Source organism: Vanellus vanellus, assembly GCF_965231255.1.
Source record: "Vanellus vanellus genome assembly, chromosome: 5".
NCBI lineage: Eukaryota > Metazoa > Chordata > Aves > Charadriiformes > Charadriidae > Vanellus > Vanellus vanellus.
Genome location: NC_138910.1, coordinates 48968896 through 48983186, shown reverse-complemented (window position 1 = coordinate 48983186; position 14291 = coordinate 48968896). Strand labels below are relative to the sequence as shown.

The 14291-nt window shown below is 36.2% G+C and overlaps 1 protein-coding gene across 1 annotated transcript in view; it reads right to left on the bottom strand.

Moving 5' to 3' along the window:
• The window catches only part of EDEM3 (ER degradation enhancing alpha-mannosidase like protein 3), a gene marked incomplete at its 5' end in the record, with an annotated part of 28508 nt that overhangs the window by 13486 nt on the left and 731 nt on the right, over nt 1–14291 (bottom strand). Inside the window, 8 exons of the mRNA XM_082484016.1 lie at nt 140–237; nt 838–943; nt 2140–2274; nt 3413–3566; nt 4266–4378; nt 5828–5867; nt 8585–8685; nt 13105–13150. Of these exons, the coding sequence (XP_082340142.1) occupies nt 140–237; nt 838–943; nt 2140–2274; nt 3413–3566; nt 4266–4378; nt 5828–5867; nt 8585–8685; nt 13105–13150 (793 nt within the window). The remainder of the gene's footprint in view (nt 1–139; nt 238–837; nt 944–2139; nt 2275–3412; nt 3567–4265; nt 4379–5827; nt 5868–8584; nt 8686–13104; nt 13151–14291) is intronic.

The window sequence follows — 14291 nt, the reverse complement described above, 5'->3', positions numbered from 1 at the left end:
GCACTAGACACATCAGAAGTCACAGAAATTGCAGTAAAGATCTCTTCATAGGCTTCTCAGGCTAACAGCTGACTGACAATGCAATTAGTCTTAAAGTTGTCTTACAGAAGTCACAAAGCTGAGCAAGGCGTTAACTTACTGTGTTAAATCTTTCCAGGAAACTGTCATCTCCCAGTAAGACATAGGCTTTTAATAAATATTCATAATATGAGTCTATTCCTGCTCCAACGCCACTGTCTAGAAACAGCAGAAAATGAAAAAGTGGTTTTACTTTAAGCAGGTATACGGATATTTTCACATGGTTTCATTTTGATTTAAAAGGCTCTTTCAGTAAAAGGAAAAGCCTCCTATCACTAGAATTAAGGCACAGATAGATGCAGAGACACAATGCTGTATGTCTACACTAAAGGTTTTGCAGTATCAGTGCACACAGTAATATGAACAGACATGCATTGAAGCCGCTTGTCTCACTTTTCTCACAAGAAAATATTTCTACTGTCTGCCATCTACAACCACGGTCCTATTTATATTTTTCCTATGTACTTATAGTAGAATCTCTGAAAAATTACCCCAGGCATTCCCTTCTCAGTATTAAAGTGAATCAGAGAACACTTTCTTTGCAGTGAATAAAACTAGTTTCTCTACCATAACACCCTTTCAGAGCAAAGCCAGGCTTCATTCCAGCAGGTTTCTCCAGCACTGAAATTATGTAACTCCACTTGCCTATCCCATTAACATTTTAAATAGTCTAGCTAAATGTGTTGGGGGGTATCAAGGTTTTTTTTTCTTGCCCAAAACTACTCGTGGTCACCGATTCCAAGTCAGAATACCACACACCTTTGCGGACCCAGTCTCCAGTGTGAATATTAATAGTAACGCCCACTAAATTGCTGCTGCGCTGTCTCTTTTCCCAAATAAAATCAAGTGCTTTCCGTGCATATTCCTGAAACAACAAGAAATGCTCATTAAAGGAAATTGTAGAGAAACGCAGATACCAGAGAATATTATTCTTTTGTCTATTGAAATTAAGATACTATGAAGTAATAAGATGTTTCATATCTAACAATTATAAAACTCAGCATTACATTACACTTAAATAGTAGGATGTTCAGTCACATTTTATATAAATAGTTACTCTGTTGCCGATTAGAAACAATGGCGCTTGTCTACACAACTATTTGCCAATAAGCAGTATGGTCTTAAGCAAGTCCTTCCGCACAAGTTTTCTACTCTACAATTGTGCATACAGACAGGACAGTGTAACCTAATTAAAAAAAAAAAAAAAAAAAAAAAAAATCAAGAAATGTAACAGCCTTACAATCACAATCACTGCACCTTTTCAGAATCACAATGTGGAGCAGCAGCCCCTTTTCATTAGTATAGAAGTTATAGACATTCTTCACATACAGAAAAAGTAACTTGAAGGTCACAACCTACCCAACAAAAATGGTTCTAAATTGCCAGACACATGCATGGGATTTTAGGGGGACAAGTTTTACTGAAACATTCAACACAGGCCCAGCTACACTTCCACCCATTTCCATGAGACTAAATGAAATACTAGGGCCATGCTGGAAGATTTCAAAAAAATTCTAATCTGAAAAAAGCATGCTTTTTTCGGTATCATATCAAAGAAATACCCACAAACATTTTCATTTAGCTTCCTGCTGACAATATATCCTTAGACAGGTCTTGCACAACTTCAGTGGGACTATAAGTATAATTTTTTCCTTTTGCTTTTTTTTTTTTTAAGCTGTATTTTAAGGAACAAGCATGTAACATTTCTTCTTTCTAGTCCTCATCCTTCTACCTAAAAACTATGCAAGTATTGTCCTTTAGCTAGTCTTCAGTATATATTTATCTTGTTTACTTCTGTATTACTATAACTATTTTCAAACAAAATTACTTCCTGTGTTTTTTAAGTGGTCAAATTAACACTTTTAGAAAAAAGCCCACAAACACAACAAATCTGAACACACACCCCCAAACTTTTTGTGCAGAACAGCTAAGATATGCACCCATTTGATAAACTCAATTTTTTACTTTTTTTTTTTTTTTTTTTTTTACAAAATTACATAAATGTAGCAGAACACTAATGTATACCTAATCCCAAAAAATAAGATATCATGGAAAGCAAACCTCAAATATAGATGTTCCTGTGAATCGGCTTAAAGCTGCAAACTCAAGGATCAAGGTACCTGCACAAGCTGTACAGGTATCAGTTTCTGTTCCTGTTCGTGCTTCTGGATGTCTTACACCAAATTTTAAGTTAACCTAGAGAAAAGTAGAGATTATAATTATTTTTATTAGCTGAAAGACTTTACACTCCTGTGATAGGTCTGTAGAGCAACTATATTATCCATGCTTTTTCCGAAGGCAAGAAAAAAAAATATCACACACACCCCTTTTAGTTTTGCACTGCTTTACCACATACTGTCAACTCAAGCATGCACATAAAATTATCCAGAAGTACTCAAAATACTCAACCCTCCAAAACAAGGACTGACCCCATTACCTGTTGCCTGGTTCATTGGACATTTGAATAAAAGAATACCATCCTGAAAATCTAATTCTAGCAATTTATTTACCAGCAAACCAGAAACTCAGAACATCACAAGTGCTCATGGAAATTACGCTTCGAAAATATCTCACTGCTCCTGGCTCCAGAGAATACCTGCTAGATGAACCCACTTTTGTACCAGGCACAACATAACTTTCTGCATTCTGGAGAGGGCCCTCAGCTTCTGCTGAGGCAGAAGCTTGTCAAACCCTGAAAATTTTGAATTAGACATTTTCACTAGAAAAATGCTGATTTACTAAGCCTAAATTTTTAATTTATGGGAAAGTTTCCAACCAAAGCCATATCTCACAAACTCAATGAATGACACACATGGAAAGTAGTTTTCTGTAATTCAAATAGTATGTACCATGCTTTGTTTGAATTTAATCAAAGTTTTTACAGTACGTAAATATTTTTAGATTATAGGTACCTTTGCCCTCTTAGAAAGATGGATGTAGACCATGAAGATTGCTAAATTGACAAGCAAGTGCTTGCAAGTTGCTCTTTCACTGTCTTAGAGAGATGTACCAAAACAAAAATTACTCTCCTCAGATATTTGGTGGTGTCCACAGTAGCAGGGAGCAAGAAATCAGTAGACAGTGATTAGATGGGATTTCTGCAGTTACTATTTACCCACAACACCACTGGAGTTTTTAGAGCTGGAAACACAGGGATTCAAAGAACCTAAACTTGTATTTTTAAATACTAGGTAGCATGTATGAGCAGTTTATCACCTTTAGATTTTTCTGTACACTTAAATATACAAGTGATTTTAGAAACTGAGATAAAAACAAAACAATAAAAACTTTGCTTATAGAAGTAATTCTGAGTTGCAGAAACCACAGAACTTACTCTTGGATAAGGGAGACCACTAGTGGTGTTAAAAGCAGGTAAAAGCTTGTAGCCTAGCTCCTTTGCCATGTGCAGAAGTTCACCATTGTACCACTGCATATATTCACCTTTTTCTTTCAGCATAATTGCCACTGAATGCCCACCTAGGAGACCTCTAAACACAAGAAAAATTATCCACAATTTAATAGGTATATTATTCTCAACAGCAATGCAGCAATTTCTACAATTTAGATGACTATGTAAGTAACTGTGCTACATTCACATGATCCTAATTTTCAGAAATGCTGAGCAGATGCAACCCCAATTACAATCAAGGTGAGCTGTCAGTATTTTGGAAGCAATTCTTATTGCTCAGGACTCAGTCTTAAACTATAGTTGAATCACTGACTCATCAATATAGTTATAATATGCACATAATAGCTTAAAATTAACCTGCTCCGATCCTGCTTTGAGCAGCAAGTTGGACTAGAGACCTCCAGAGGTCCCTTCCAACCTGAAATAATCTATTACCCTAATTATTGAAATATTCTGTCTGTTAAATCAAGCATTGAACAGTGTAATCTGTAAGACTGTTTCCATTATGAAAAGACACTGCTACCTCAGCATGCACAATTTTTTAAAAGCAAAAAAGCTACACCTGCAGCAGTTAGGCAGGGGCCAACTTGATTCAGTACCACTGTATTAATTCCTGCCTATCATTTTAAAACCTTTCTTAGGGCATGTGTCAAGCTATACTAACTGACAAAGGCACAACTGCTTTAAATGAGGTGAAATAGCACAGAAAGGTATGCCTTAAGGACATTTAGCTGAAAATCACATTTTTAAGAGTTTTGAAAACATTAAAGTTACTCACCCAAGGACTCTTATGTTGGTTTCAAAGACAGATACAACTATGTCGTTATCTAAATTAACATCCTTTATTACTTTTTTCACTGCCTCTTCAAACTCTTTGGTTTTATTTAACACCTGGAATACAAATGTAACCAGGTGTTTAGGTTCATAGCTAATACAGTCATACTCAGGTGCAGAAGAACAAGTGCAATGAATTAAGAAAGCAAGCATTTAACATGCCTTACATTGATATTCTGGTCCTGCAGGGGCATACCCTGACACAGTGCAAACAGACATTAGTACTAGTGCTTTTCTTATGAGCTACATGAAAAAGAATAAAAGCTGTACACAATGAATAAAGTCACTGAGAATATACCTAAAGTATTACCCAGGGGTTTATTTCTTTGATCCTTTCCCTACTCCCACGCCATGACTGTAGTGCAACGGGACTCAGTGGGCTGCAGGCTGAGCTGGCAGAGTGGAAGACTGGCCTGCTCCGATGCCTCCAATTTCACAGAAGCCTCTTATCCATGGACTAAGGAGCCAGATCCTAAGTTCAGTGAATTGTCCTAGCAGTCTTTCTCCTCCCAACAGTTTTCTTCTTGTGTCTGAAGAACAGCTCAGGCATTTCCTACAGATTTTCTTTCACACTGACTTTCTTTTAGTTCAATCAATCTTTAAGAATCCTTGTGACTTATCCAATTTGTTATTATAAGTGCCTTTAAATTCCATAAGTGTTAATCCTGCTCTAAAGCACAAAAACAATAAATAAACTACAATAATCCATTTGAGTGTCTGATAGAGACTGGGAGTTCCAGACTCCACTTTTTCGACATTTGTGGTCCCGATTCAAAAGAGCCAAGGGTCATCTCACAGCTCATCATAAAAAAGGAGCAGCTGTCAGAGAAAGAGCATTATATGATTCACGCACCAAATCAGTGCAGTAAGGATTTTCAAAACTTTTTAGATCTGTTTACCTGGAGATGTGAATGGCCGAAAATTCCTAATTTCCAAACTCTATTTTATGATGACAGAATATGTCAAAGGGATTGAAATCTAACAAAAAGTATTTTATTAATGATTGGAGTCTTTTAATAAGAGATGGAACATAAGTTTGGCAACATTTCTTGGCAAACATGTCCGGGGTTGCTTTTTTTTCAAAATATATTTAAGGGGACACAAATTCATCCATGAAACCTGTACATACAATTTAAAAACATAAATAATTCAGTAAGCATTAAGAGACGTTCACCCATAAGTCAGCATGTTGTTTCAGACTATAACAGGAAGCAAACTCACATATTTTTTGCTAAATTAGAGACCAAGAAAAGCAAGGTAAGAAATCATCAATGAAATGTGAAGGAACTTTCTAGTATTCTTTTTGCAACAAACTCCATACGCTATCAATGCAGCACGTGGAAGTTCTTACAAGCAACAGCCACTTTGAACAGGTGGCTAGAGATCAAAGGTGAAGAAAGACTAGTATTTTTAATATATAAATTAACAAAATGGAAATTGAAAAGTAAGTCTGAACATCAGAAGACTTTTTTCTTTTATTGAAGTTTATCAATAGATCAAACTTACCACAAGAGTGTCCAAGGTATCAATCAAGGTCAGTGAAAACCTATGAAAAATAAAATTTAAAACAGATTTACTACAGACCTGTATGTGTAGAAATTAAATACTTTTAATAGTAACCAATACCATTAGAAACTAAATTCTCACAGACCACTAGATGTGAAAACAATTAGTTGTACACAATATGTTTAATATCAAAACACCCTACTAAGTTTCTTCCCTTTGTTTGTGACAAGATTAGGAGCTGACTGAAACAAGCTATGATTATAAAGAGACTTTTATTTAGTGCAAAGCTTTCAAACCTCTTATAAGTAAATTAAATTTTTACTTCTATTCTCCAATCAAATCTACTAAAAAGCCCAGTGAATGGTTAAAAGTCTTTTTCCAACCTCTTTTTTCTTTCTTTTTTAAAAAATTAAGAATGTGGACTTAAGTGTAATAATAAAAAAATTTAGGAAGATCAAAAATCATTCCAAACTAAATTTCTCCTACACAGGAACTGTTCCAATTACTTGCTTCAGAAAAACCTGCAATTTGTTGCAATCAAACCCAGTCTTAAAATTAGCAGTGCTGTTATTTTGTTATGAAACTTCTATGTGGGATACAACGAACAGGAAAAGGTACAATAAAGGGCAATAAGGTGAAGCTGAAGGTTCGTAGCAGCTTCTGTACTAGGAATAAGTGAACAGGCTAGCGCTCTTCAGCCTGCAAAAGCTTAAGTGTTATTATATGAAGATTTTAAAATTGCATATGGCATGAAGGTGGTGAATGAGAATCTGCTACTCAGTTTCTCACAGTAAGTTTCACCTGGTGCCTTCAGCACTAGCAAGTGGCAGGCTTAAAATAAATAACCACTTATTCTGTAAAAAGAGAACACCAAGTCATATCCATACTGTTTGAAACAGGAATATCATAATAAGGCTTATCCTGTTCATATACTCTTCTCTAGGCCTATTCTAGTGCATGCCAAACTGAATGGACTTTCAGCCTAACCCGATAAAATTGCTCTTATGTTAAGAAACACATACCATACATAAAAAAAAAATCTACAGATTATGATGGTATTAAAATTGAAAACTGGAAAGAGTTACAACTACCTATTGAAGAACAAGCACTAAGAATTTAAGGAAGTACCCAATGTTTTATACTGTGTAGGCAACACGCGACTACGCGTGAAGCATAATCAAAATTCTAATTAAGTGGTCACTTATTATAATTTTCTTTAATTTGTAAAGATATAAGGGCATTCTGTGAGTGTTGTTCTACAGGAGAAAGAGATTAACTAGTGGCTACACACAACTGCGTAACAAATATACACAACTTTTTCCACACAAAGGGGGGAGATTATGCATTGCACAGCTATAGAGAAGGCTGGAGTGCAAGTACATTCCCCAGGCCTCCAGGGAAACAGAATTGACCTAGCTATCTCGCCATCTCATTCTGTGATTGCAAAGGCTTGTATAGAACATGACTGATGAGCCAACTAGCAAGAAAAAGATTATATAAGAAATCTGATAAATAATAGATACAGCCGATTATTAGGAACAGAAAAAAGCATGTATACAGAAAAATAATAAATACTTACACTATTCACTGCATCTAAGGGGCTGAAAGGTATTTTTACTCAAATGATAGTATGTTACTATGTAAAAAAGGTTATTAAAAAGAATGCATGACAAAGATTAAAAATACATTTTCTTGACACTTCTTTCTCATCAGTCATATCTCAATAACTACAAGGCAGCAGGCTTATATAGGAATCTCTAGACTAAGAAGCTTTTGTACATAAAAAATATGATGCTCGATATCGTAGAGTGAATTAGAAGTACTATTTAAGACAAGGACTTCAGCTTTGATTAAAACTATTCTGCTTAGCGACACTAAGCAGTGATTCCAATTAAAAAAAGCATCAGTATTTGCTCTATAAACACAAAGAACACACATACATTCCTTGTGTCACATTCCTTGTGAAAAAAATCAATTACAAACACATTTAGAGTAATACAATTTAGTCTTTGACTGTTCTATTTAAGATGGAGAAAAATCAGTCCTTAATTCTACATTTTGCTGGCCAAAGCATCAGTATTTTGTATTATAAGCTATCTTAAAAGGAAAAATATGAAGAATTTCCATGTCTGATATAATGTTTTATACTTTGGCAAAGGCATCAGGCTGCCACACACATCATAATCATTTGTCTAATTATGTTTTCAGAGAGCTTTCTACTAAAAAAAAATTAAAAAGCATTTTAAATATAATTTAAGGCCAGCAAAATGGATAACAGTTTACTGCTTGTGCAGCTGATAATTAACCTTTATAACCCCTATTTAGTAGTCAAATTTACTAATACCATAAATGACAGCTTACATTTGGAAGGCTTTCCTATGAAAAATACTTGGAGAACAATTTTTAAAAAAAAACAAAACACACCTATCTTTGGATCTCACTCACCGGTCAATTCTTTTTCCAGTTAAGGTACAATTTCACATCAGTTAACATCATGGGAGGAAATAATAAAAGTAGTAGGTATTTCTGCCTAACTTGCAAGAAGTTCACAATTAGAGCTTTCTTTCCAATTGCTTCTCCCCCACTCCCATCAGGGAACTTATGAGACAAATTATGGATTTGTCTGCACCCATAGAATCTTTTTCAACAAATGTAAGTTTCTGGACACATCAACTGAAGAAACAAGTTTTATGGGCTGCAAATTGTACTTATATTCCTAGATGTTTACATGACACAGTGACCATTTCAAACACTAACTTTCCCAAGGCATCATCCACATCCCCTCGACTTGGTTCCTGACCCCGTACTCGTCCACGACAAGTTAAAGGCATGAGTTCATCAGCTGGATACGCATGCTCCTGTAGGGAAACAAAACAAGGAAGTAAGTTGTAACTGTTACAGCCACTTCAGCAAATCCTCAGAGCTCTTTAAAAGGAAGCCCAATTACGCTGTACTTCAGAAAAACTGCATGACAATCACAGAATTACAGAATCTTTGAGGTGAGTGATCGCTAGATGTCATCTCATCCAACCCTCTACTCAAGCAGGCCACCTAGACCCAGTTGCCCAGGACCATGTCCAGACAACTTTTGAATACCTCCAAGGAAGGAGGTTCCACAACTTCTCTGGGTAATCTGTGCCAGTGCTCAGTCACATTCACAGTAAAAGAGTTCTTCCTAATATTCAGAGGAAACCTCCCGTGTTTCAGTTTCTGCCTGTTGCCTCTGGTCCTGTCACTGGGCACCGCTGAGAAGAGTCTGGTTTCCGCTTCTTTACAGCCTTCCTTCAGGTACTTATGCACACTGGTAAGATCTCCCTGTGCCTTCTCTTCTCCAGGCTGAGCAGCCCCAGCTCTCTCAGCCTTTCCCCATAGGAAAGATGCTCTAGTCTCTTTATCATCTTTGTGGCCCTTTGTTGGACTCTGTCCAGTATGTCTGTATCTCTCTTGCACTGGGGAGGCCAGAACTGGACAAAGTACTCCAGGTGTGGCCTCACCAATGCTGAGTAGAGGGGAAGGATCACCTCCCTCAACCTCGTAGTAACGTTTTGCCTAATGCAGCCCAGGATAAATCTAACCACCTCTGCCGCAAGGGCACATTGCTGGTTTGTGGTCAGCTTGGTGTCCACCGAGACCCCTACGTCCTTTTCTGCAAAGCTGCTTTCCAGCTGGGTGGCTGGAAATGATTAAACTGTGAACAGAGTAATAGGACCTCTTTCTCCTTCTTGTGCACTCTCTCTCTCTCTAACCTCCCAGAGAAGTCTGGAACAACTAATGGCACATCCAAAAAAAAAAACCCACCAATTAACTTGAATAGTTAATTGTGTACTTTCTGCAACAAGGTGCATATGACACTTCCTATAATGTTTCTTAGGCAGAAGTTATAATCTCAAAGATGAGTTTAAAACCTAAAACTAATGCAGGCATTATTAAGTGCTGATATTTCATGGAGAAATTAGTGGGAAATAAACTTTAAAGTCACTTTGGAAACATTTCCAAATGAACATAAGTGACTCGGGGTCACAATCAGTGACATGTAAAAGAACTAACTTAGAAGGTAAAATAATAAATTGGCAGATCACAACAAAAGATAACATTCACAAAAAAGCTTACCAAGACTGAGCCTTTTACAAATAGAATTTTTTTTTTTTTTAAAGAGAAAGACATTCCAAGATTTTTTTGGAAAAGCAATGGTTACTTTCCATATTTCTAGAAAACAGACTCTGCAAAGCAAGCTGTATTGTAATATTATTCCTCATCAGTCAGGCAGAAATAACAGGAGTGGCACCATTGCCTAAGTCAAGCACACTGAATAAAAGGCCTGTTCCTACTTCCTCTCATGTCAAGGCAAGTTTTGTAGGTTTAAACTACCACCAAATTGGGATATCAAGTCAAACGGACACACATTTGAAATTCATCATTGTGCAATAGGAGAGGTTTACTGAAAAATTTTCAGAGTGGCCATTGACATTAAGAAAGATGAATTTAAAATACATCTAATTTCAACAAACGTGCATGAAACTGCCTCTCCATTAGAAGCCCAGTACAAGTGATTTGGGATAGAGCTTCTGTTTTGATTTCATCAGGAAACCGGCTGCTGTATTGTGCTCTCCAATTCCGCTTTTAGTGAACTAACATGTAGCAGGATGAAAAAGTTCAATTACTACACTGAAACTGCAAGTAAAAACATTCAAAGTCTTTCCAAATATATGGTACAAAAAATAATCTATATTCAGATGTGAAATAGACAGGAAAAGAAGGAACATTCTTCTATAAATAAATAGCTCTTACAGCAACTTCTTTTGAAACTGATGTTTTGTTTCCCTGTCTACCACCCTCCCAAGTACTTTGGTCTTTGCACGACTCTTTGTTCTCCTGAAGTTCAACTTCCAAAAGCCAGAATCTAGATCATTTTAATATGGCTCAGATGTTTCTGAATATCTGTGCAAAGTATTCAGAAAAACAGATTAAAGAAGTACATGACAAAAGCAATGTCAAAACTAAGATCTCTGGCTTAAATCAGGGAGAAAAAAAGGTGATAAAAAATCTGGAGAAAATGGACTTTCAGTCTTACAAAATCATAGGAAACTAGAAGCATTCTGAAAAATAAAAGTTCACTTATTCTCTGTCTAGAGCAGTAAAGACTACTTGGTCAAGTGATTTCCCAACTTGTAACTTCTACCATTTCAAGTAACCTAAAAAGGAAGGTAGCAAGAGCCATTAAATATAAAACACGGCACAAATGTTACAATAAACATACTTTTGGAAAACATTATACAAATGAAGCTCAAGAGATACTCTGGAGCTTCTACACATTCTGATCGAACAGATGATCATACTTCCTAATGTCAGGACTGTCAATTCTGGGCAGCAGAGGACTTGAATAATGAAAAAAGATGCATTGCTGCTAGTGCTGTAAACCAAGAAATACCTACTGGCCTCAAGTGACTGACATTTTCACATATTCTTTCTGACAAGCAAGAATTAAAAAATCCCGATTATTACAAATATTATTGAAGGACTGAAAAAAAACCCAAACAATCAATCGCTTTTTACTCAAAGCTCCTGTTAACAAGTGAAAGAAAAAAAAAAAGACAAGGCAGTTTCCCCCTTGCAAGCAAACATGAATTTTCAGTCCTCTAGCTACGCAAGTCTAAAATGCATATTAATAGAAACAGAAAATCAAAACTTTTCAGCTGGCTGTTTCAAAAGCAGCTGCAAAAATACTCAGTTCTCTTGCTATCAGAGTCAAGTCTGATACCCTAATCTTTTCTTCAACTTTAAACAAACAAGTCATATTTCTCTGTTTGTTTAGTATTCCAGCATACGTGGCAAGTAAATATCCTTTTGGCTTCAAAGTTTCCAGGACAGCTGAAGTCATTCTTCTCCTTCATCCAGAACTTCCTTGCTTCAGATGTAGCAAGACACCTACCAGTTCTCAATTTATCACAATGAACAGTAGGAGCACAGATCCTTTCTGCCAGCATGTAACTTTTTATCCAATTATGCCCAATACATAACAGTTTATACTTCAGAATGCCATGGGAAACCCAAGCCAAGTGTTTTTCATGGTCCCAAGTAACTAGTAACAAATTATCACCAAAAAGCCTGATGTTTGTTTAAGTGTTAAGGTGTCAAAAGCAATAGCTAATGATAAAAATAAAAACTATACCCACTTCAAAAATAATCTTGCTTGGCTATCTATCCATTAATTCTATAACTCTCATGTACTGTATAAACTTGTTACTCACAAGCTTTTAATCTTGTATTACATATTAAAGCGTTAAACCATAATACAAAAACTGGGACATGTGGCAAGATACTGTCAAGAGACAGCGGTTTGTCCTCCAGGAACTGGTGCAATTTAAAAGAGAGAGGTTTCTGCAACAAAACGTACAAAAAGATTGTTAACGTAAACTCACTAAGAATGCACCTTTTATATTTATCTTATTCACATTTACAGTTTCTCCTCAGTGTATTACTTATAGTATATTTGAAAGTAAGTATCACTTGAGGAAAGTCAGTCCACTTTAAGTAATTTTTTATTCTCAAACATATGCAAGCTAAACTAGTGTCTTTCAAGGTTAATGAGAGTACAGAATGGCTCGCATACCCAGACATGAAGATACCTGCACAGAAAATCACAAGTCATATTAAGAGAAACCATAGTGAGGGTGGCTCACCGTCATATGACGGTCATGTACTTAGAAGAGGCTATAATGCATAGATATGAGACCAGATCCCCTTTTTGTTCAACTTCGTTCTACAAACACTGCTTGTTTATAAAAGAGCTACCAAAACGCATCTAACATATGAGAAGAAATATTTTACATAATTTTTACCCATGAAATAAATAAGATCAAGTTGTATTCTGCCGAATTTGATGACTACAGGCAGCTCTTCTTGAGCTTCCTTTTGCTAGCATTTTTAGGACTCTTGAATTTCAAAGCAAATAGTTTACCAAAGATGAAAACTGCTCATAGTTTGATGTGCGATAAACTGGTTTGAGGAAAGCTCAGGCACAGACTAACAGAGCTACTGCTAGCAATTCCTAGCTACCATTCTGAAAGTCATCATAACCCTCCTGACACTGCTCTTCCTGCAAGTAAGATTGTTCATTTCTTTTTAAAGGCTATACAGGTGTTCATATTTATTTTAGCTTTGTTTTCATCCCTACCTCCCTGCTATTTCTCTAGAATGTCATGTACTGTAGGCTGCTTTCTCTCTGAGGTCAGCAATAACAATTCTGAAAAAATTAAACAAAGAGCTATTTTACTTACCATATAATTGCTATATGCATGATCAAACATTTCTAGCACTTGGTTTCTAAAAAAGAAAAAAGAAAAGCATTAGTGGTCTGCCTCACAATGGCCTTTAACACACTAAGTTAGAACAGCAAGATGTATTGCACTATAATACCTGAATATCAGTAAGAGGTTCTCTACTAACGTACTCGAACAGAATACAATAATTTTTCCTAATTTGGCTACTTTCATTCACTGCAGAAATAAAAGACTATTTCTTCACCTAACATGAAATTAAGTATTTGGGGCATCTCTTTAAACCTCCCGTGTTTCCTCTTAAATAGCTGTAGATGTCACCAACACATTAAAGCTGGAGATAGGACACATTCCCTGCTCAGCAAAAAACAGCAAATAGAATTATGTTCTGCTCGTAATCACCAATACTAAAACCAACAGACATGGCATAAATTCCTGTCCGTCATTCAGAAAAGGACCATAAGTTATGAGGTACACCTCTTCCTTGCATTGTAAGTCTTGGCAAGCAAATACTAAAGAAAACCCTTGTAGACACAACTATTTTACACGTTTGAAAAGCAGTCAAGGTGAGAAGTGCTACTACATAAAATAATACTTTTTTTTTTTTGAGAGAGAGAGAGAGTAAGAAAGACAGCACTACTTCCAATTGTTCCTAAATGTTCTACCAAGAAGACCTCCAAGGCAAAAAAAAGCATGCTAATTTCTAAGCTACCATCAACATAATTCACAATCTCTGCTAAGACTGAACATAAAAGAGACAAGAACACCACAATTATATTCCAAGTAATTGATTTAGTTCAATGACTTGCATATTTAAGAAGTAATTTCAACTCATCAAATGCATCAAAAGAGCAGAGTATGTTGCTTTTTTCAGGTACTTCACAGACTACATCCAGTTTGCCGTTCTGGGATCCACTGCAGCAGACAAAACCCCAGGGTTTGCCACACATGTGCCAGGTGCAGCTGAACGAAGCATACAATGCTGTTCAGTGATGTAGCATACAGAAAGCTTTTCAAAACTTTTATTTCTCTACATGCAACTTATATTTACAGGGCATTTTCTGAAAGAATTTCTGCAACTGACATGATCTTGTCAATAATACACAGATTACCTGCTGTTATTCATAAATGACCCAGCTCGGAGCCCCCAGATACAAACCGTGGCAAGACATTACTTGTATATGCCT